The following is a 23,463-nucleotide window of genomic DNA, read 5'->3' as shown; positions in this document are numbered from 1 at the left end:
CAGAGGGGGGAGCGCTAGCGGAGGGGGAGGGGGGAATTTCCGACCCCCCCCGCGACCGGGGCATGCTCCCCCCTTATGCCTGCGACCCCATAGGGCCCCCAAAAGCGGGATGTTCGGGGAGTTCGGGGTTTGGGCCGAACATGCCGAACATCTGGCCCATGTTCGGCGACCGGACCCGAACCGGATCATCCAGGTGTTCGCCCAACACTACTTTAATTGTTTGATTTCATTCACTCATTTAGGTCCTGTCTGTGTCTGTGTGTGATGTGCAGGCCAGCAGGACAGTATAGGGAATAGGAGGATTACTGTGTTATTGTATAGTAATTAGTACTGCAGTTAGTTGTTATGGTGGGTACACACGGTGCGTTCCCACACTCGATTTCCCACTCGATTCCCGTCAACTCGATTATTTCTGACATGTCCGATTTGCGTTTCGATGGATCGTTAGGTCGATTCGCATGTAAAGTATGCCAAATTGACCTAACGATCGATCGAAACGCAAATCGGACATGTCGGAAATAATCGAGTCGACGGGAATCGAGTGGGAAATCGAGTGCGGGAACGGACCGTGTGTACCCACCATTAGACAGACAGTGTGCACTGTCTGTCCTCTACTCTGCGGTCTGTCACTCCGTACTGATTTGATTTAAAGTCCAACCCCGATTTTATTAAAGTAAAAGTACCCCATATCATCTGGTGACATCATCACGTATAAGTTGTACTATGTCTGCTGGCACTGGCAGCCGGGGGAGGGGCAGCAAAGGCAAGAGGACAGGGAGCAACATTACGGCCACCCTCAGAAGGTCTGCCGTGTCAGTGTTTACCCCAGTGGGCAGCCTACCCTTAGTCAGCGAGATTTTCGCTCCAGGTGCCATGATCGAATTCAGGGCTGTTATCCGCAAGGAGTTTGAGGAGGATGTTCTGGGTTTTGAGGAGGGATGGGCATGAGGAGTTCAAGAGGCTGAAGCAAGCTGGCACTGGCTCCCACCGCCACAGTGCCACAGGCCACTGCTGCTGATATTACTACCTATATTCAACCCAAAACACAATTGCGGTGTCATTTTTTGGAGGTGTCTGGGCTGAAAACTGTCATGTTCCAGTTGTGCGGTTGGACTTTGGACACAATGTGGGCTGCACGACCGTCGACCGCTGTCTGGAACCTATCCTGATGTTAATAATTTACAGGTCCTTTTTTTTTTCAATTTATGTTAACAAAATAATAAATTAGTGTTTCCCTTTAAAAAAACATGATGCATCATTTACCCTAAAAACCCTTGTTAAAGCTATTAAGAGGGCACTTCCAGTTTTTTCTATCCGGGTACCCGATTAGGTCGGGTACCCGCGGGTAATTTAGTCGGATATCCGAATTCACTCGGATATCCGCAAGGTAGGATCCGGGTACTCGAATTGGATCCGGGTATCTGGGTACCGGATCCAGGCGGGTATTAAAAAGTACTACCCGAGCAACCCTGGTATTACAAATGTGCAGCTGTCACACACACAGGTAGTCACTGAATGTGCTGGGCCTGGCAGTGGCACAGTAGAAATTACCAAGGGGCCAAGGTCCAGCAGCTGCGACTGACTGACAGGGCTGTATATGCAACACAAGTGTCTGTGGGACACACACACACACACACACACACACAGACACACACACACACACACACACAATAGATCACAAGAACAACATTAGCTCTCAAAAGAGCTGTTGAGGAGTGCTTTTTAGCAATAAGTAAAAAAAAGGAGGAAGCTAACAAGCCTAACACAAAAGCCTTACTAAGCTTTCCCTATGTCAGCAGTTCTCTCCCTCCTCTAATTACTGCAGCCACACGAGTGAGTGAAAAGGCTGATGCTGCCTGCGTTTTATAAGGGGGTGGGGTCTCCAGGAAGGAGTGTAGCCTGATTGGCTACCATTTGTCTGCTGACTGTCATGTAGAGGGTCAAAGTTGACCCTAATGATGTAGTATAGGGGGCGGGTCGAACATGCATATAGTTTGCGGTTCACCACGAATGCAAACCACCGAAGTTCGCGCGAGTAAGTTTGCGTGCGAACCGTTCGGGCCATTTCTAGTGAGCATGACCGCACATGCACAGTAGCACGAAGCCCGGGGTTTCACTTACTGCGCATGTGGACTCTCATGGCTACTGTGAGGCCACGATACAGTGAGAAGAGCTGCGCGGCCCCGATGTGATTTGCAACAATGTCTTGTTGCTAATCTTCAGGGGTGCCATGCTCAGCCACAGGGGACATCAGAATACAGAGGGAAGCTTTAATAGGATTCTGAGGCTTCCCTCTTTTTTGGTAAGTATCTCATTTTGCACCTAAACCATGGCTCGGGTTCCTTTTAAGGATCCACTTAAATTCTACTGTCTAAATCTGGGGTCAGGAACCTTTGTGGCTGAGAGAGCCATGGACGCCACATATTTTAAAATGTAATTCTGTGAGAGCCATACAATATGTTACAAAATTAATACAAGTACAATTGGAGCGGCCAATAGTTTTGGGGGGAGCGCGAGTAAATGCTAGTAGCATTTAGCGTACCTACTTTGAAGATTTGACTGAGCTTCTTGAGCGGCGCAGCTTAGTGAATCAACCTCTACTGATTTGTCTGCGAGCCAGATGCAGCCATCAAAAGAGCCACATTTGGCTCCCGAGTCATAGGTTCCCTACCCCTGGTCTAAATACTACATAACAGTGTTTTTCATTGACTTTTTTACAGCATCTAAGACTTCTTTATTCCTTAGACTGTATATCAAGGGGTTTAGCATTGGAACAACAGCAATGTACACCATAGAGAAGGCTTTGTCCCATTCTTGGGAACATTTGGATTCTGCCTTCATGTTAAGAAATAGAGATGTAAAAAAAAATAACATAACAATGATTAGGTGCGAGGAACAGCTGGTAAAGGTCTTACGTCTTCCAGAAGACGTAAGGATCTTCAGAATTGTAGATATGATATACATATATGAAGTCAGAATCAATATAAGGGTGACAAGACCAAATAAAAAGCCATCTGCAGTAATCAGATTACTAATGCTAGTGCTGTCACTGCAGGCGATACTAAGTACTGACTTCATATGACAGAAAAAATGATTGATTTCGCTGAAACTAGGGAAAGATAACTTTGATATCAACAAATAATACATCAACGAGTTAAACGTCCCGATGATCCAACAGAACATAGAGAATATTAAGCAAGTGCTCCTTTTCATTATCACAAAATAGCGCAATGGAATACAAATGGCTACATATCGGTCATAAGCCATAGAAGTCAGTAGACAAACTTCTGTCCCAATAGAGAAAACATAGAAAAATATCTGTGTAAAACAACCTAGATACGTGATCCTGGTGTCTCCCGTAAATGTGATGACCAAGAGTTTGGGCAAGATGACAGATACGTAAAGTACATCTAGGACTGTTAGGTTACATAGGAAAAAGTACATTGGCGTATGAAGCTGGGGTGTTTGAAGAACAGTTATAAATACAAACACATTGCCAGCGATGGAGAGTAAATACATAAATAACACACTTATAAAAACGACAAGCTGAAATGTTGGATATTTGGAAAAGGCCAGCAGGTGCAATTCATTTTGCAGAGCAGAGGTTTGGTCCATTTCAGTTATATTTTGGCAAAGGGGATCAAATGAAGTATTGGCACCTTAGAGAACATATATATATATTAACGTATGATTAAAACGTATGCATACAAATTAATAAAAAAAAAACCCTTCCCTCACATTTCCAAAGAGTTCTCCATAGTGTGCCTCAAAGAAGTATTGTGGCAGTGGCGTAACAATAGGGGGTGCAGAGGTAGCAACAGCATCAGGGCCTTTGCGCCATGGGGCCCACTCTCAACCACTGTATTAGCTCTTTATTGGTCCTGTTCTTGTAATAATCACTTCTATAGATGCTTGGAATAGTAGTAATCATGATTGCACTGTTCCCCATCCTCTTCTTGCACCTCTGACTCTCTGGTTGTCCTTGATTGGTTTTGGTGCGACGTATCAATTATTATCTATAGCATGCTTGGGGGGCCCCAATGCAAAACTTGCACTGGGGCCTACAGCTTTTTAGCTATGCCACTGTATTGTGGTGTGTGAGTGATGTAATTTGTAAAAATGCAAACTATGCACGCAGGTTCAGGAAGCATATAAGGTTGCTGAAAGTACTTTGGAAGGCACTGCAGACAATGGGATATATTTACAAAACAACGATAAAATTCATCTGGAGATAGCACATGTAAATTATTATAGATTTTATGCAAATTAAGTAAAGCATACCAGGCTATTTGCATAATTTGCAGTATACAAACAACATTTTGTAATGTGTGCTGTGTGTGTAAAAGTTGAGATAAAATGGAGGAAATGATTTTTACATACCTGGGGCTTCTGCCAGCGCCCTGTAGACTGTTAGCTCCCTCGCTGTCCTCCCGGTCCCCTCCTTTGTGCTCCTGTGAAGTCCGTAATCCAGCTGGGTTGTGGACTATTGCATATGCATGATCCCAGTTACACACACCAGTGAATTGTGCTTCCATAGCTGGGAACATTCTGTGCAAGCGCAGTTACAGTGTTAGCGAACTGCATAAGCACACAATGCCTCAGTAAGTGAGATCAATTTCACCTACTCCCTTGATAGAAGACTGATATCTATTGCCTCCTCTGTGTGGGCAGGAAACAATTTTAAAGTGGACCTGAACTCAGAACTTCCTCTCTGCTCTATAAAATACACAACAGCATAATAACATTTAACCACTTACTGTGCTTATGACGTGAAAATAAATCTCTGCACTCTCGTTCCTACAAAATCTTAGATAACACTGTTTATCTCTGACCTGATAACATCACTACAGAGTTGTAAAATAATGACAGCAAACCTCTCTCCTCCTCCAAGGGAATTCATTGGCAGAGTTAATTAGTAAACAAGTGTAAAATACACATTCCAGGAGCAGACAGTAGCAGATTGTATACATTATTTAATTGTTACATCTAATACATTATCAAAACAAATTAACTGTTTAGATAAACAGGAGGGATAGACAAATAAAATGTGTGGGTTTAATGTACAATAGAACTGTTTACAATAAAACTATAGTGTATGAAAGTGGATAAGTTGTGCATTTTTTCACATTTTTTCTTTGTTTTCCTTTTAAAATGCATAGAAAATAAGGTCTGTAACAATTGTGGAACTTCCTCCGTGATCAGCGCACAACACGTGCACTGATACGGCGGAAATCCTCCACAAGCGTATGATTGCAGGAACCCAGCAAAAGGTGCTACGCACCCGTAGAGGGAAATTCCTGTCGGCAGATGGCGTTGTGGAGTGCAGAGGAACCAATCCTCTGTACCTCCACAAATGCCAGACAGGAATTGTACGAAGCGCAGAACGCAATCGCAAGAGAAGCGATTGCGTATGAGAACGAGCAAAGGGACAGGTTGTATGTGTGTGCACCAAACTAGTCGTCAACCCGCGACGGTGCACACACCACAGCAGATAAGAAGTAGGAACGCGATCGCGAGAGGTGCGATCGCCAGACGTGACACAAGGTTATAGCAAGGCAGAGCACGAGAGTAGCAAAGGCACAGCAAATCATACAATGAGGAGATACGGAAAATAACAAACGCTAGCTAACCACGAACACCGCACTCATTCGCAACAGTGCACGCGGTTATGCACGGTCTCCACGTGATAAGCACAATAGAGACAAGCACGCCTAACTAACCATCGACAGACAAACATGAAAAAGAGGACGCGAACGCTTGCTTAACGGCTACCTCACTGAGCCTCCACCAAGCGTTCGTAGCAGACAAGACAGACACACGAAAACAGGGACAAGCGAGAGATAGGATCCACAGCACTAGCGAAAGTGGCTAGCGCGATCCAAGAAGACAGAACAGAAGGATCCACAGCACTAGCGCAGGATGCCAGTGCGATCCAGGTAGACAGAACAGAAGGATCCACAGCACTAGCGCGAAGCGAGTGCGATCCAGGAAGGCAGATCAGAAGGATCCACAGCACTAACGAAAAGGGGCTAGCGCGATCCAAGGAGACAGAACAGAAAAGATAGCTGGTAGCAACCGCTGCACCAGCTATACTCCAAGACCAGAGATCAGAACGATTTCCTGTCAACCACCGCTGGGACAGGACAATCGCAACAGAAAAAACAAAACAGATAAGCAATCCTAACTGCACTAGAGAAACCTGCCTAGCGCAGTTTTCAGGAATTACTCTAAGCTGATCTTCAAACAAAGAGCAAGGCTGACACTCCTCCAGGAGTGTTACACAGGACTAAATCCTTATGACCAGCCCAGCATTGTGGGAAACACATAGTACTTATAGTACACGCCTCCAATGAATGTGGCCAGGCAATTTGCATGACAACGTTTGCAAATTCCTCAGCAAGCACAAGCTGCAAAACTGACAGAAGCTCTCCTTTCCAGAGTCCTGCAGCATGCAAACCAAAACAATGGTCAAAAAGCTGCCTCCCTGCACAGGCAGCTGAGCAGATCATTACAAGGTCATAACTAATAACAAATATCAGCCACAAAAAGCCTTGTTTGTCCTTAAAAAAAAAAAAAATATATATATAGATCATTTAGTTGTGATAATTATTGATAAAGTTATTGCCAAAGTAATCACAGCTGAGCTGAACTGTGAAAATTACCAGGGTAGTGAATAGTGTTGGGCGAACAGTGTTCGCCACTGTTCGGGTTCTGCAGAACATCACCCTGTTCGGGTGATGTTCGAGTTCGGCCGAACACCTGACGGTGCTCGGCCAAACCGTTCGGCCACATGGCCGAACTAAGAGCGCATGGCCGAACGTTCCCCGAACGTTCGGCTAGCGCTGTGATTGGCCGAACGGGTCACGTGGTTCGGACCCGAACGCGCTCTGATTGGCCGAACTGTCACGTGGTTCGGGTAAATAAATACCCGAACCACGTCATATCTCCACCATTTGTCTGTGGGTTTAGCTTTGGGTAGGCAGGCAGGGTAGTTCGCGCTCCAGCCACGCTAGCCAGGGTCCCCCCTGTCATTGTGTCGCTGCTGGGAACAGTAGTACACCGCTCGCTCAGCCACACTATATAGCATTCTGTTTACTGCCACTCTGTGTACCTCGCTCAGCCACATTATATAGCATTCTGTTCACTGTTCTGTGTCTGCTGGGAATAGTGGTACACCGCTCGCTCAGCCACACTATATAGCATTCTGTTTACTGTTCTGTGTCTGCTGGGAATAGTGGTACACCGCTCGCTCAGCCACACTATATAGCATTCTGTTTACTGTTCTGTGTCTGCTGGGAATAGTGGTACACCGCTCGCTCAGCCACACTATATAGCATTCTGTTTACTGTTCTGTGTCTGCTGGGAATAGTGGTACACCGCTCGCTCAGCCACACTATATAGCATTCTGTTCACTGTTCTGTGTCTGCTGGGAATAGTGGTACACCGCTCGCTCAGCCACACTATATAGCATTCTGTTTACTGTTCTGTGTCTGCTGGGAATAGTGGTACACCGCTCGCTCAGCCACACTATATAGCATTCTGTTTACTGTTCTGTGTCTGCTGGGAATAGTAGTACACCGCTCGCTCAGCCACACTATATAGCATTCTGTTTACTGCCACTCTGTGTACCTCGCTCAGCCACATTATATAGCATTCTGTTCACTGTTCTGTGTCTGCTGGGAATAGTGGTACACCGCTCGCTCAGCCACACTATATAGCATTCTGTTTACTGTTCTGTGTCTGCTGGGAATAGTGGTACACCGCTCGCTCAGCCACACTATATAGCATTCTGTTTACTGTTCTGTGTCTGCTGGGAATAGTGGTACACCGCTCGCTCAGCCACACTATATAGCATTCTGTTTACTGTTCTGTGTCTGCTGGGAATAGTAGTACACCGCTCACCCGCCACTGTATAGCATTGTGCTCTGTGTCGCTGCTGGGAATAGTGGTACACCGCTCACCCGCCACTGTATAGCATTGTGCTCTGTGTCGCTGCTGGGAATAGTGGTACTGTATAGCATTTCTGTACTGCCACTGTACTGCTGCCAGTCAGCGTGTACTGTAAGGATAAGTGAAATGAGGAAGAAATCCGGTGAAAGAGGGAGGGGCAAGGGAAGAGGTGTTTCCCCTGACGGTTCACGTACAGGCCACAGGGGAGCACCCAAGAAAACCCACTCAATACCGCCCATGTTGTCCAGGACAACAACCCTCACAAATCCAAAAGAACAGGACCAGATAATTACTTGGATGACCTCTCAAGCGTCCAGCAGTGGGTTAAGCAGCACCAGCACATCACGCACGAGGTCCGAGTCCTCAGCCAGTTACAAGGAGCCAGTGGGCACAAAGCTGACACAACCGGCAGCGACACCACGCACACAACTGCCAGATAACCAGTCCGATGAATTACCTCAGGACACAATGGGGTATTCGCAGGAGCTATTCCCAGCCCAACAAACTTCCACCTTTCAAAGGTCAATGGAGGAACAGCCAGAAATGTTGTGCCTGGATTCACAACCGTTAACTGTGGGAAATGCACCGCACACTGAAATACAAGGCGAGTCCGAGGAGGACTCGGAAACCCAAATCCCAGAGCAATTTGGGCAGGAGGGGTTGCAATTGCAGGAGGTCGGCCGACAAGATCTGGAAGACGACGTTGGAGTGTGCTGCGCAGAGGTTGTTGTGGGGAGCTCTACTCCACGGCGGCGGCCCACAATGACATATGACGAGTTTGAGGAGATGGAAGAGGAGGGTATGGACAATGTGGACAGAGACCCAGATTTTGATTGTGAACGAGAACATCGCCGTCGTAGCAGCAGCACAGATGAGTCTGTTGAAGAACCCACTGCTGCACGAGTTCGCCTTGTGCCACAAGGTAGGCGGCGCGCAATTTCAGGCACCACAAGCGTGGAAGTTCAAGTGAGAGGCAAAAGAGGAGCAAACAGAAATCGCCAGCAAGGAGGCAGGTGCTCCAAAGTCTGGGCTTTCTTTGAAGACTGCACTGAGGATGTTACCATGGCGATTTGCAAGGTGTGCAAGACCTGCCTGAGCAGGGGGAAAAGTATTAACAACCTCTCCACCACCAGCATGAGCCGTCACATGCTATCCAAACATCCCACTCTGTGGGCAAACGCGTCAGGACAGGGTACCAGCAACAACACTGCCTCCCTTGGGTTCACCAGACTCACCACCAGACCCGCCTCAGCAGCAGCAGTAGCCCAGCCATTGCGTGGTTCACAACATTCACAAACATCAGACGACGCTGACACTGTCACTTTCCGGAGTAGTGCTCTTGAGGTCTCCCAGTGTTCATCAAACACAACAACCAACAGCCCTTCCGTGTGCAGCGCTACGGTTCAGTTGTCTGTGTCGGAGATGTTTGAGCGCAAGAGGAAATTGCCAGCAAATGACCCCCGGGCCGTGGCAGTAACAGCCAGCATAGCCAAGCTTCTGGCCTGCGAAATGCTGCCATATCGAGTGGTGGAGACAAACAGCTTCAAGGGCATGATGTCAGTGGCCATCCCACGTTACGTGGTTCCCAGCCGCTACCACTTTGCGCGCTCTGCAGTGCCTGAGTTGCATGAGCACGTGGTCAGCAAAATAACCCGAAGCTTGAAGAATGCCGTTGCCTGCAAGGTTCACCTCACCACTGACACCTGGACGAGTGCGTTCGGCCAGGGTCGATACATCTCCCTTACCGCGCACTGGGTGAACCTTGTGGAGCCTGGCAGCGATTCCTCACCTGCTACGGCACGAGTGTTGCCCACGCCACAAACAGCTGCACCGCCGTCCCTCCCACTGGATAACAACAGCAGCACCTACCTCTCTGACTCCTTCTCCTCCAACGCATCTCAAAGCTGTACCTCATCCGGAAACGCTAACCCAGCAGCAGTAGGATCGTGGAAGCAGTGCAGCACAGCTGTTGGCATGCGTCAGCAAGCGTTGCTGAAGCTAATCTGCCTTGGGGATAAGCAGCACACAGGGGAGGAAATTTGGAGGGGAATAAAGGAACAGACGGATTTGTGGCTGGCACCGCTGGACCTGAAACCGGGCATGGTTGTGTGTGATAATGGGAGTAATCTCATTCGCGCTTTAAGGTTGGCTAAGCTGACACACATCCCTTGCCTGGCGCACGTGATGAACCTAGTAGTTCAGCGGTTCCTGAGGACATACCCAGGCGTGGCCGATCTTCTGTTGAAGGTGCGTCGAGTGGCCAAACATTGTAGAAATTCCAGTACTGCTTCGGGGGCACTCGCCAAGATGCAGGAGCGCTTCAATCTCCCCCACCATCGCTTGCTGTGTGATGTCCCTACGCGCTGGAATTCTACGCTGCACATGCTAGCCCGCTTTTGCGAGCAGAAGAGTGCAGTGGTCCAGTACATGACGGCGCAGTACCGAGGCGCATCCGGCCAGCTGCCAAGCTTCTGTGGATCCGATTGGGCCAACATGTTGGACCTCTGCCAAGTCCTCCAAAATTTTGAGCAATCCACGTTGCTTGTGAGCAGTGACAACTCTTCAGTCAGCATTACCATACCACTGCTGTGTTTACTGAAGAGGTCGATGTTAAAAATCAAGGAAACAGCTGTCATGATGCAACTGGGGGAATCTGAAGGAGAAAACGATCAGCGTGATGGTACCAACATCAGGCCATCCGCCTCAGGGAACGCTGGCCCCAGCAGCTATGACGAAGAAGAGGAGGAGGAACAGCTGGAGTTGGAGCAGGAATTTCATGCCACCACTGACGAGGGCCAGAGCGGTGCACGTTGGACTTCCACAATTCAACGCGAATGGTCAGCAGAAGCAGACCAGGAGGAAGGTGACGACTATGATGCATCACAACAACTATCACAACGCTCACAAGAGGATAATGAGGATTCTGGTAGGACTCTGGCACACATGGCTCAATTCATGCTAGACTGCATTGAACGTGACCCACGCATTGTGCGCATTCTGGACAACACCAATTACTGGGTTTATACCCTTCTGGATCCACGGTACAAACACAATGTTCCAAAACTGCTTGAAGAAAGAGTCAGACAGGTCAAAATGGAAGAATACCAGCAGGCCCTTGTGGAGACTTTAGAGAGGAGATTGACATCCTCCCCCTCCTCTAGCCAGTTGTACGCAGACAGACTGACTTCCGCAAACCCAGGACGACCAGGAGGGCAGCAAACAACGCAAGCCGCAGCTAGTACCCAAAAGGGAACGGTATCGGCAGTGTCCTTGGAGTGGGAAAATTTTCTGACACCCATGCAGCAGCAGCCCACTGAACAGCAAGCGTGCAGATCCACCTCCAACACCGATCGCCTGGAGAAGATGGTCAAGGACTACATGTCAGATGACGTAGCTGTGTCGAACAATCCATCTGCACCCTTCAACTATTGGGTATCGAAGCTAGACACCTGGCACGAACTGGCAATGTACGCAATAGAGGTGCTGGCTTGCCCGGCAGCCAGCGTTATGTCGGAACGCTGTTTCAGTGCTGCCGGAGGCATCGTCACAGATCGGCGTATCCGCCTCTCTACAGAAAATGCAGACCGTCTGACTCAAATTAAAATGAATCAATCCTGGATTGGAAATGACTACGCAACACTCCAGGACCCCAACCAAGTAACATGACCAATGAACATCTGGGATGGTGTAGCGTTTCCAGTCCCTGTTTATTGAACCTCTCATCTGTATTACATTTATGACTGCATGGCGGCAAAAAGCATTACTGCTATATCCGCACGCTTTTTGTCCTCATGCAAGGCCTGGGTTGTTGTGTCTCAAAAACCGTGGCCTTCTCCTCCTGCGCCTGCTCCTGTTCCATCACGTCTGCTGCTGCTGGGTTAGCGTTGCCGCGTGGTCCCTGTTTATTGAACCACTTATCTTTATTACATTTATGACTGCATGGCGGTACAAAGCATGCTATCCGCACGCTTCTTGCCCTCATGCAAGGCCTGGGTTGTTGTGTCTCACAAAGCGTGGCCTTCTCCTCCTGCGCCTCCTCCTGTTCCATCACGTCTGCTGCTGCTGGGTTAGTGTTGCCGTGTGGTCCCTGTTTATTGAACCACTTATCTTTATTACATTTATGACTGCATGGCGGTACAAAGCATGCTATCCGCACGCTTCTTGCCCTCATGCAAGGCCTGGGTTGTTGTGTCTCACAAAGCGTGGCCTTCTCCTCCTGCGCCTCCTCCTGTTCCATCACGTCTGCTGCTGCTGGGTTAGCGTTGCCGCGTGGTCCCTGTTTATTGAACCACTTATCTTTATTACATTTATGACTGCATGGCGGTAAAAAGCATGCTATCCGCACGCTTTTTGTCCTCATGCAAGGCCTGGGTTGTTGTGTCTCACAAAGCGTGGCCTTCTCCTCCTGCGCCTCCTCCTGTTCCATCACGTGTGCTGCTGCTGCTGCTGCTGGGTTAGCGTTGCCGGTCCCTGTTTATGGAACCTCTTATCTTTATTACATTTATGACTGCATGGCGGTACAAAGCATGCTATCCGCACGCTTCTTGCCCTCATGCAAGGCCGGGGTTGTTGTGTCTCACAAAGCGTGGCCTTCTCCTCCTGCGCCTCCTCCTGTTCCATCACGTGTGCTGCTGCTGGGTTAGCGTTACCGGTCCCTTTTCCTGGAACCTCTTATATGTATTACATTTATGACTGCATGCCGACAAAAAACATGTTACCTGTGCAAAGAAAACAGACATTTCCCGCATTTAAAAGACAGTTTTCCCTTTGAAACTTTAAAATCGATTTTCTCAAAAACTATAAGCTCTTTTTGCTAATTTTTTTTCCCTCTTGTACCCACTCCCAAGGTGCACATACCCTGTAAGTTTGGGGTATGTAGCATGTAAGGAGGCTTTACAAAGCACAAAAGTTCGGGTCCCCATTGACTTCCATTATGTTCGGAGTTCGGGTCGAACACCCGAACATCGCGGCCATGTTCGGCCTGTTCGGCCCGAACCCGAACATCTAGATGTTCGCCCAACACTAGTAGTGAAGTAGTTAAAGAAAACATTTCTGTGTTACAGCTGATACAAATCCTGCAATAAATCTACAGTGTTTCTGCTTCCTTCCTGGGCCTTTCCTTATCCTCCTGTGCAGCCCCGATCCAGTGCTGGCACCCCCAAAATTCGCCAACAAGCTTGTCGGTGCATGCGTGCAGGTGCAGTAGCTGTTGCAGCAAAGTGCAATATATACTTCTGAGCTCCAGCGCAGGTGCAGTACTGGCTTCCCATCGGGCTCTGGCATGAAAATCCCTATCAGATCCATTTCACCATGCAGGTGCGTAATGCCTGCACCAACACAGTAGGGTGGACCCTATCAGGCTTGACTATTTCCGCTGGAGCCAAGGGGTACAAGTACTGTGCCTGTGCTGAAGCACAGAAGTGCTATCTGCTGCTGTTTTAAGGAGCCAATGCTGGACCCTTGCTGTGCAGGAGGATGGGGGAAGCCTCAATAGGATACAAAGGCTTCCCACTCCCAAGATAAGTACCCCCCAATGGCACTTTTCTTTATTACAGGTTTCCTTGAGATGAGTATTGATGATTGATGCACGGAAATTTCAGGCAATCAAGGCAAAGAGATTAACCTATTGCCGACCGCTCCACGCCGATTTGCGTGAACACGGCGGCAGCCCCAGGACCGCTCCACGCTGATTGGCGTGAACGGCTCTCTATGAAGCTAGCAGAAGATCACGCGCACTGATGCGCACTCATCTCCGCTCCGCCTTCAGTCTCCCACGCGGAGACTGTTAGACGGCAAACCGTGTGATCTAAGGCAGCATTTTACTGGGAACAGCCGTGTGATACGGCTGTCCCCTCTAGAGGCTGGGAAGTGATCGGCTGTCATAGGCTGAAGCTCACGCTGATTGGCTGGCGGGGGTAGGGAGGTGGAGTACAAAATAAATAAAACAATAGTAAAATTGAATCAAAAATTAATAAAATAAATATTTATTAAAAAATAAATAAACAACTGGGGAACGCTCAGACCCCACCAACAGAGAGCTCTGTTGGTGGGGAGAAAAGAAGGGGGGGGGGGAGATCACTTGTGTGCTGAGTTGTGCAGCCCTGCAGTGAGGCCTTAAAGCTGGAGTGGCCTAATTAGTCAAAATGGACTGGACACTAGGGGGGTTTAACACTGCGGTCCTCAAGTGGTTATGAGAAATTCCAAATGGCAGCCATATTGAATGGACTGGGTATAAAAATAGATGGCTTGAGAGCTATTCGGACATCAAGAATTGATCTCTTTTATACGTGACCTACAAGCCAGAGGCCCTGTCTTTCCATATGTGGTTCTAACAAAGAACATTTTTTTTCGCATGGTCGACTCAAAGTACCAGAGCTACAGCTACTACAAAGTTTTCCGTAGACAGTAGCAGTGTTATGGAGTCTTGCCCAAAGTCTCCTTACTTAACAGGAAGAGACAATATTTGAATCCTGGTCTCCTGTGTCAGAGGCAGAGCCCATAACCAGTACACTATCCAGCACTGGTTCTAGATGCTGAAAAGATGACAGAGAATGGGTAATATGCTTATAATCCTGGTGATTTACTTTAATAATTCTTCAGCATTAAAGTGGACTTTAACTCTTGCACTGGACAGAAGGAAAACATATAGAAATGCATCCTGTATGTACATAGAGAGTTTAGCCTGTCTAATTGCTTCTCTTCAGTGACTAATCACAAGTTGTTATTTGATCCCTTAGCTGTGTCAGCTGACTGCCACGGCAGAGAGCTCATTTGTAAACACATGTTAACAATATGTCTGCTTCCATGAAAGCAGGAATTAGACAAACTGCAGATTTATTGCAGGATTTGTATCAGCTGTAGCAAAGATGTTTTTGTTTAACCTCCCTGGCGGTAACCCCGACCTGAGCTCAGGGTAGGAAAAATGAGCTGCGAGCAGTGAGCCCAAGCTCAGGTCGGATTAGGGAATTCTATTTTTTTCTTGCAGTTTAGGAGTCCCGCGCGAGATCGGACTCCAGCATCTCTCCCTGGCTCTCCCCGGCCTGTCTGTGTCTTTTGCCAGCCGCCGGGATTCCCATAGCCCTGCTCTGCTGTGCGGCTAATCAATGCAGCGGTGCAGCGTGACGTCACCAGGGGTGGGCCCCATTTTTAAAATGGCCCTGAAGATGAACTCAGCACACTCGCAGACGGAAAACAGAGCGAAATGCACACAGTGGCCTCGCTTCACTAAAGTATGCCAGTGAAAAGGCACTAAGGACGCGAAAACGGCAGCTTCACACGCTAATATGCGCGCAAGCGTTTGCGCTGTGCAGTGCGCGCAAAACGTTGCACTGGTGTGTGCGAAACGTCACACCGTTCAAGTGCAAAATAGCCTGAAAAGCTATTTTACATGCGAACGGTGTGACGTTTTGCGACGTTTCGGGCGCACCAACTTAACGCGCGATCAGTAACAACTTTAAACGTGCAAACTACTTAGCTACCTGTGTTAGCACCGTTTTGTGAATCAAGCCCACCCCAGCATACCCACCCCAGCATTGATTACACATCAGGCAATGGAGAGCTGCTCCTGCAGGTGTATAATATCCATGACATCATCTGAACACACTGCACCTACATCACACCCTATGACCCCCCCGGGAAGGAAGGGGGGACCTACCTCGCTAGCTAACCTATACTGGGGCAACTTTACTACCTATACTTGGGGCAACTATACTAACTGCCTATACTGGGGGCAACTATACTACCCATACTAGGGCAACTATACTACCTATATTGGGGGAAATTATACTCACTACCTATACTGGGGCAACTATACTACCTATACTATGGCAACTATACTAGCTACCTATACTGGGGCAACTATACTAACAATACTGGGGGCAAATATAGTGGCTACCTATACTGGGGACATCTATACTAACTACCTATACTGGGGCAACTATACTAACTACCTATACTGGGGCAACTATACTAACTACCTATACTGGGGTAACTATACTGGCTACCCTATACAGGGGGCACCTATACCTGGCTACCTGTACTGAGGGTGAACATTTTTGGGTGCTGTGCGATCATTCCAAATTGGGGGATGCGGGGGGGGGGGCGCATCCTCACAAGTTTGCCTCAGGCAGCAAAAAGCCTAGAACCAACCCTGGATGGGCATATGTCTTTTTTACGTAAGAGGAAAAAATGATTTTATAAGGATGCATACTAAAGAAAGCATCAATTAGGGCCGGTTCACACTTGCGGTTTTGCAAAAACCGCACCGGATGTCCGGACCGCACCGGAGCCGGATCGGACCTGAACCGTACGGTTCCTGTCCGGATCCGGTCCGGTTGCATACGGTTTCCGTGCGGTATGAACACGGTTGCGGTCCGGATCCGGATTCTTAAAGAGTACAACCTGTATAAAAAAAAAAATTCAGCAGAAGGGGGACCTGTGGAATCAGGCCCTCTGCTGTTTAGCACTCACCTCCACCTCCGACATGCTGCCAACATCTCCGGATCCGGATCCAGCTGTGCTGCTCCACTCCAAAATGCTTGCCCATGTGTCCCCAGCCAATATCGCCGCAAAAATCCGCATAGGAAGTGGGGTAGAACATCCAGATTTTTTGCCAGTGTGTTGTGCGCTCTCCGGTTCTCATTGGTTTCCATTGGCCGGATGGTGCAGTCCGGCTCCGCCCCGGATACGGCTGCCGGAGGAGACGGACCAAAAAATAGCGCATGTTGGAACGGACACCGGAGTCCGGATCCGGTCCGGCTCCGGTCCGGACGAAACGGACACATGTGAACCCTGGCATAGACTTAACATTGCTATGCCGTGCGTCCGTTTCGTCCGGCCAGCATGCGGTGCGGCTCCGGCACGGCTATTCCGGATAGCCACCGCTAATGTGAACCGGGCCTTACTGTCGTAATAGTGCAATTGTGTGGATATTTCGGGGTTGATTAAAAAAAACTTTGTTATGAATTATCTCATCAAACTTCTTGTTTACCTCAAAAGTAAGGAAAAGAGAGATGAATAATGACTTAAGACAGATAAGGGGAAACAAATAACATTAAAAGAAACAGATAAGACTAGCAAAATAATGATAAGACAATATAATGACAAGAAAATATAATTCACAAGATACATTTTATTGCAAATCAACACCATTACTTCTATTTTAAGCAATTCTGCATATTATATATATATATATATATATATATATATATATATATATATATTTTTTTTTTTTTTTTTTTTTTTGCGTTAACAGTAGAAAAAAAAGTAGATACAGAGGCACCTTGGTTTGCGAGCATTTGTTCCGGAAACATGCTTGTAATCCAGAGCACTCTTACATCAAAGTGAATTTCCCCATAAGAATTACCGGAAACCCAGTTGATCCGTTCCACAATCCAAAAACAGTTGTAGTAAAATAATATAAAATAAAAATGTAAACAAGACTTTCACTGTAACAGAATCAGTGCCATCTGTTTGCTAGTCCCAACCTTCTCTTTTGTGTGGCGTTAAAGGGGCACTATGGCGAAAAATTGTAAAATTTTAAATATGTGCAAATGGACAAATAAGAAGTACGTTTTTTCCAGAGTAAAATGAGCCATAAATTACTTTTCTCCTATGCTGCTGTCACTTACAGCAGGCAGTACAAATCTGAAAGAAGCGACAGGTTTTGAACTAGTCCATCTCTTCATAGGGGATTCTCCGCAAGGCTTTTATTCTTTATAAAGAAATTCCCTAAAAAGGATTTAAACAATGATGCTGGCCAGCTTCCCTGCTCACTACACAGTTTTTGGGCAGTTAGACAGCGCAACTGCCATTCACTAAGCCTATTCACACTGGAAGCACTTTTCTGAGCGTTTTGCGTTTGATTAGCATTTTTTTTAAATTGCTCCCAATTACTTACCGTATATACTCGCAAGTAAGCCGACCCACATATAAGCCGACCCCCCAACTTTTGCCTGAAAAACCAGGGAAAAAAATGATTGACCCTCATATAAGCCGAGGGTAGGAAATGCTGGCCGCATGATCCCCCCAGTGTGTCCCAGTATAGCTAGTATAGTGCCCAGTATGGGAAGGTAGTGCCTCAGTATAGTTAGTAAAGTTCCCAGGATAGCTAGTATAGTGACCAGGATAGCTAGTATAGTGCCCAGGATAGCTAGTATCATGCCCAGTATAACTTGTAAAGTGCCCAGGATAGCTAGTATAGTGCCCAGGATAGCTAGTATAGTGCCCAGGATAGCTAGTATAGTGCCCAGGATAGCTAGTATCGTGCCCAGGATAGCTAGTATAGTGCCCAGGATAGCTAGTATCGTGCCCAGGATAGCTAGTACCATGCCCAGTATAGCTTGTAAAGTGCCCAGTATAGCTAGTATAGTGCCCAGGATAGCTAGTATCGTGCCCAGGATAGCTAGTATCGTGCCCAGGATAGTGCCCAGGATAGCTAGTATCGTACCCAGGATAGCTAGTATCGTGCCCAGGATAGTGCCCAGTATAGCTAGTATAGTGCCCAGGATAGCTAGTATAGTGCCCAGGATAGCTAGTATAGTGCCCAGGATAGCTAGTATAGTGCCCAGGATAGCTAGTATCATGCCCAGGATAGCTAGTATCGTGCCCAGGATAGCTAGTATAGTGCCCAGGATAGCTAGTATAGTGCCCAGGATAGCTAGTATCTTGCCCAGGATAGCTAGTATCATGCCCAGTATAGCTTGTAAAGTGCACAGGATAGCGAGTTTAGCGTCCCTCCCCCCGCTCCCCCCGCGGCCACTGCTATTACCTTAGCTCCGCAGCTTCCTATTCCCCTGTCCTGCTCTTAAACAGCAGCTCGCCCCACGGTGGCTGCTGCGTGATGACAGAGGAAGTCGCAGAGAGCGGCTTCCTGGTTACTATGGGAACCTCTCTCTGCACTTCCTCCGTCATCACGCAGCAGCCACCGTGGGGCGAGCTGCTGTTTAATTAAGAGCAGGACAGGGGAATAGGAAGCTGCGGAGCTAAGGTAATAGCAGCGGCCGCGGGGGGTGCGGGTGGGAGAGGGCGGGGGGAGCGGGGGGGACGACCCTCAGGCACATCACTCGCAAGCAAGCCGACCCCCCAACTTTTGACCCACTTTTTCTGGGTCCAAAATTTGGCTTGCTTGCGAGTATATACGGTACATTAAAATCGCGGTAAAAATTGTGGAAAAATCGCTGCAATTTTCGCATACACGATCGCAAAATCGCTACGATTTTTACTGCGATTTTAATGAAAGTGAATGGGAGTGATTTTAAAAAATGCTAATCAATTGCAAAATGCTCAGAAAAGCACTTCTAGTGTGAATGGGCCCTAAGTGCTTTTGAAAATAAATAAATCCCTGAGAATCCCCCATGAAGAAATGGACTAGTCCAAAACCTGTCGCTTCTGTCAGATTTCTATTGCCTACTGTAAGTGACAGCAACATAGGAGAAAAGTAATTTATGGCTCATTTTACTCTGGAAAAAAAGTACTTCTTATTTGTATGTGTTTGCACATATTTTAAATGTTACAATTTTTTGCCATAGTGCCCCTTTAACAAGGAATTTATCCAATGGCAGTTACTTTTGAGGATTTAGTGGAAATGTGACTTTGCACAGTCTCAACACTCAGATTAAGTACAATTCTGCAGGGCAAAGAGAGAAGAACTATTGGCTCAGTTTTGATGACGTCAGATTTTTCTGCTTGTATATCAAGTCAAAATTTCACAAAATGTTTTAAACCAAGTTACTCTCAATCCAAGGTTTTACTGTAATATCTCTTGTGCATAATAAAGGAAATCCAAAGTGTGTGTGTGTGCGTGCGTGTGTGCGTGCGTGCGCGCGCGTGTGTGTGTGTGTGTGTGTGTGTGTGCGTGTGTGTGTGTGTAATAATTGTTTAATACTTTAAGTTTAAAGGGACACTTAAGGCAACAACAAAAATGAGTTTTACTCACCTGGGGCTTCTACCAGCCCCCTGCAGCTGTCCGGTGCCCATGCAGTCTCGCTCCGATGCTCCTGTCCCCCGCCAGCAGCCATTTCCACTTTCGGCGGCAGGTGCCGCCAGGCCTGGAAACACGAGTGATTCTTCACGTTCCTGGCCGCAATAGCACCCTCTATACTGCTATTGTGGCTAGGAACGCGAAGAATAACTCACATTCCCAGGCCTGTCATTGCCTGTCGCTGAGAATGCAAGTGGCTGCCGGCGGGGGACAGGAGCATCAGAGCGAGACTGCATGGGCCCTGGACAGCTACAGGGGGCTGGTAGAAGCCCCAGGTGAGTAAAACTCTTTTTTTTTTGTTGCCTTAAGTGACCCTTTAAACATAAAAAAGTTGTTTTTAATATGCCCGATAGTAGAAGATAACAGAACACTCACAATATCTTACCTATATTTGCCATATATTTTAATGTAAAAAATGTTGGTGATGCTGGACTAGTAATATGCAGATAGTGTGTGCAAGGTTTACCTGCAATACGTGTGTTACTACATTAGGAATAAACAGATTATATAGATGTAACACGTAGATATTTTCTCACACCTTGGGAAATTTCCCCCATAGGGACTTATGATTATATTTCTCAATGAAGAACATTGAAGAGTTTCACGGGCAAGGAAGATTATCAATACGTAAAGCTAAAATGTTAAAGTTCAGCCCCCCCCCAAAAAAAACAAAACAAAAACAAAGCAATAGTATAGTGATGCTTGCAGAAATTATTTACAGGTTTTACTTCCAAATGCATTAGGGGCAACATTCCACAATGCATGACTTCAGTCAGTGGGCAGTACTACATGCAAATCAATTATTTATACCCTTTTAACTCCAAAACTTCTGGCCTATAGCACGCTTTCACAGTGGGATGTTGTGTTGTGTTCAGTTCTAGACTTTTTCCTGCCTGAGGCAAACTTGTGAGGATGGGCCCACAAAATAGGTAGCCAGGTATAGATGCCCCAAGTATACATAGACAGGTATAAGTGTCCCCAGTATAGGTAGCCAGAAATAGGTGCCCCCAGTATAGGTGGCGGTGGCGGCTCCTCCCCTCAGCAGCAGTAAGAAGACTCACCAGCTCCATGTGTTCCAGCACTGATGTCACACTCTTCAGCAATGCCCTCATGGTTACAACACTCACACGCAGAGTAAAGCACTACAACCATAGAGAGGGCACTGGGGGCGTGGCCGAAGAGTGATGTCAGTGCTGGAACACATGGAGCTGGTGAGTCCTCTCGCTGATGCAGAGGGGGGGGGGGGACTTGCTGGCCCACTACCAATATAAATGGAGGGAAGGAGGGTAGAGAGAGAGAGAGAGAGAGAGAGAAAGGGGCACTTTGGGTTTCCAGTAAGCCAAGGGCTTTGACACCGCCCCCTATTGTCTGCCGCCTGAGGCATGCCCTTCACCGGCCTCATGTGGGATATGCCCCTGCCTGTATAACAGGAGCACAATGCAACAGAATAAAAAATTTATACCATATGTTACGGTCATTTTGCATTGCATAGAGTGAAGCATACAGCCAATAAAAAGTATGCTTCACTGTACTTGTTAACATGCAATTTTAGTATTAATGCAGTCTATGGAGCGCGTTACCATGCTGCAACCCGTTACACCGCAAGGCTACCGCCGCACTGTGAATATTGCATAGGTGGTGCATTGTAGTGTGGTAAACCACGCTACAAAGTAGCTGTTACACTGCACCACAATGCACCAATGTAAATGAGGCCTTATGGTAAATACACACATGCAATAACTGTCAGCCAAAATGTCCAGGGATAATTATTTGTGTACAGTGGCCGATGATTGATCCTGCTCGGGCATCGTGCATCCTTAAAGATCTGTCCTGTTGGATCCTTAACAACTCCCAAGCCCTGAGCATGATCGATCACAATGCTATCTTCAACCTCTCTGACTGATTGAAGCCTCCCCATCATCCACCAGTCATTGTTCTGTTCGCGCGGATACCAGCTACCCGCACCCGCATAGCGTGTTTGACCCGCCTCCTATACCTCGTCATTGGGCTAAACTTTGACCTTCTACATCACAGTCAGCTCAGCAGACACATGGCAGCCAATCAGGCTGCACTCCCTCCTAAACCCCCGCCTCCCCCCCCCCTATAAAAACGCAGAAGCGTCGGCCATGTTCTCACTTTGCTGATGCTGCTATTAGTGAGAGGAAAGGAGAGGTTGCTGGAGAGATAGGGAAAGCATTAGTTAGGCTCTTGTTAGCTTGCTCCTCGCTGAATTTTGTTGCTGAAAGCATCCCACAAAAGCTCTTTTGTGAGCTAATATTCTTCTGATGTGTTTTTTGTGTGTGTGTGACACAGACACTGCATAGATACAGCCCTGTTTGTTGCATCTGGGCCTAGTTGCTGTACTGTGCCAGCCCCAGCACACTGTATTACCATTGCATATCTTTCCATTGTATTTGTGATTTAACTTACTAAAGCATAGCTGTTTTTGTGGGTGAAACTGCATAGATACAGCCCACAGACAGTTGCCAGGCCAGCTGGGATTTGTAGTCCCACCACTGGCAGCACACTGTATTACCATTGCATATCTTTCCACTGTATTTGTGATTTAACTTACTAAAGCATAGCTGTCCTTGTGGGTGACACTGCATAGATACAGCCCACATACAGTTGCCAGGCCAGTGGGGATTGGTAGTCCCACCACTGGCAGCACACTGTATTATACCAGTGCATACCTTTCCTCTGTACCTGTGTGACAGCACACTGTATTATACCAGTGCATACCCTCCTCTATACCTGTGTGACAGCACACTATATTATACCAGTGCTTACCTTTCCTCTGTACCTGTGTGACAGCACACTGTATTATACCAGTGCATACCTTTCCTCTATCCCTGTGTGACAACACACTATATAATACCAGTGCATACCTCTCCTCTGTACCTGTGTGACAGCACACTGTATTATATCAGTGCATACCCTCCTCTATACCTGTGTGACAGCACACTAAATTATACCAGTGCATACCTTTCCTCTTTACGTGTGTGACAGCACACTCTATTATACCAGTGCATACCTTTCCTCTGTACCTGTGTGACAGCACACCGTATTATACCAGTGCATACCTTTCCTCTGTACCTGTGTCACAGCACACTCTATGATACCAATGCATACCTTTCCACTGTATCTGTGATTGAAGGTACTATACCATAGCTCCCTTTGTGGGTGACACTGCATACAGCCCACAGAGAGAAAGGGACAGTTAGCTAGGCTGTTCTTTATTGATGAAACTACCCCAAAACAAAAACCCTTTCAAGGGCTCATATTCTATTAAGTGTATGTGTGTGCGTGTGCGTGTGCGTGTGCGTGTGTGTGTGTGTGTGTGTGTGTGTGTGTGTGTGACAGACACTGTATACAGGGCAGGCCTCAGTCATTGCTGGGCCTTGCAGTTCTACTATCGTCTTCTATCTATTACAAGCCAGCACACTGTCTATCATCATAAGCTGTGCTTAGCTTCCAACTGTATCTGTTATTGATATCTGTGTGGGTTACACACTGCATACAGGCCACAGTCA

The 23,463-nt window shown here is 47.3% G+C and overlaps 1 protein-coding gene across 1 annotated transcript; it reads right to left on the bottom strand.

The window, feature by feature from the left end:
* Positions 1 to 2,685: 2,685 nt before the first annotated feature.
* On the bottom strand, positions 2,686 to 3,615 carry LOC137562193 (olfactory receptor 1G1-like). Its single transcript, XM_068273525.1, has one exon. It carries the CDS (start codon positions 3,613 to 3,615, stop codon positions 2,686 to 2,688), a length of 930 nt encoding a protein of 309 aa, XP_068129626.1.
* Positions 3,616 to 23,463: the final 19,848 nt, after the last annotated feature.

Source organism: Hyperolius riggenbachi, chromosome 3, assembly GCF_040937935.1.
Source record: "Hyperolius riggenbachi isolate aHypRig1 chromosome 3, aHypRig1.pri, whole genome shotgun sequence".
NCBI classification, from domain to species: domain Eukaryota; kingdom Metazoa; phylum Chordata; class Amphibia; order Anura; family Hyperoliidae; genus Hyperolius; species Hyperolius riggenbachi.
Note: the sequence above shows the minus strand (reverse complement) of the source record. Positions and strands in the feature narration are given on the sequence as shown.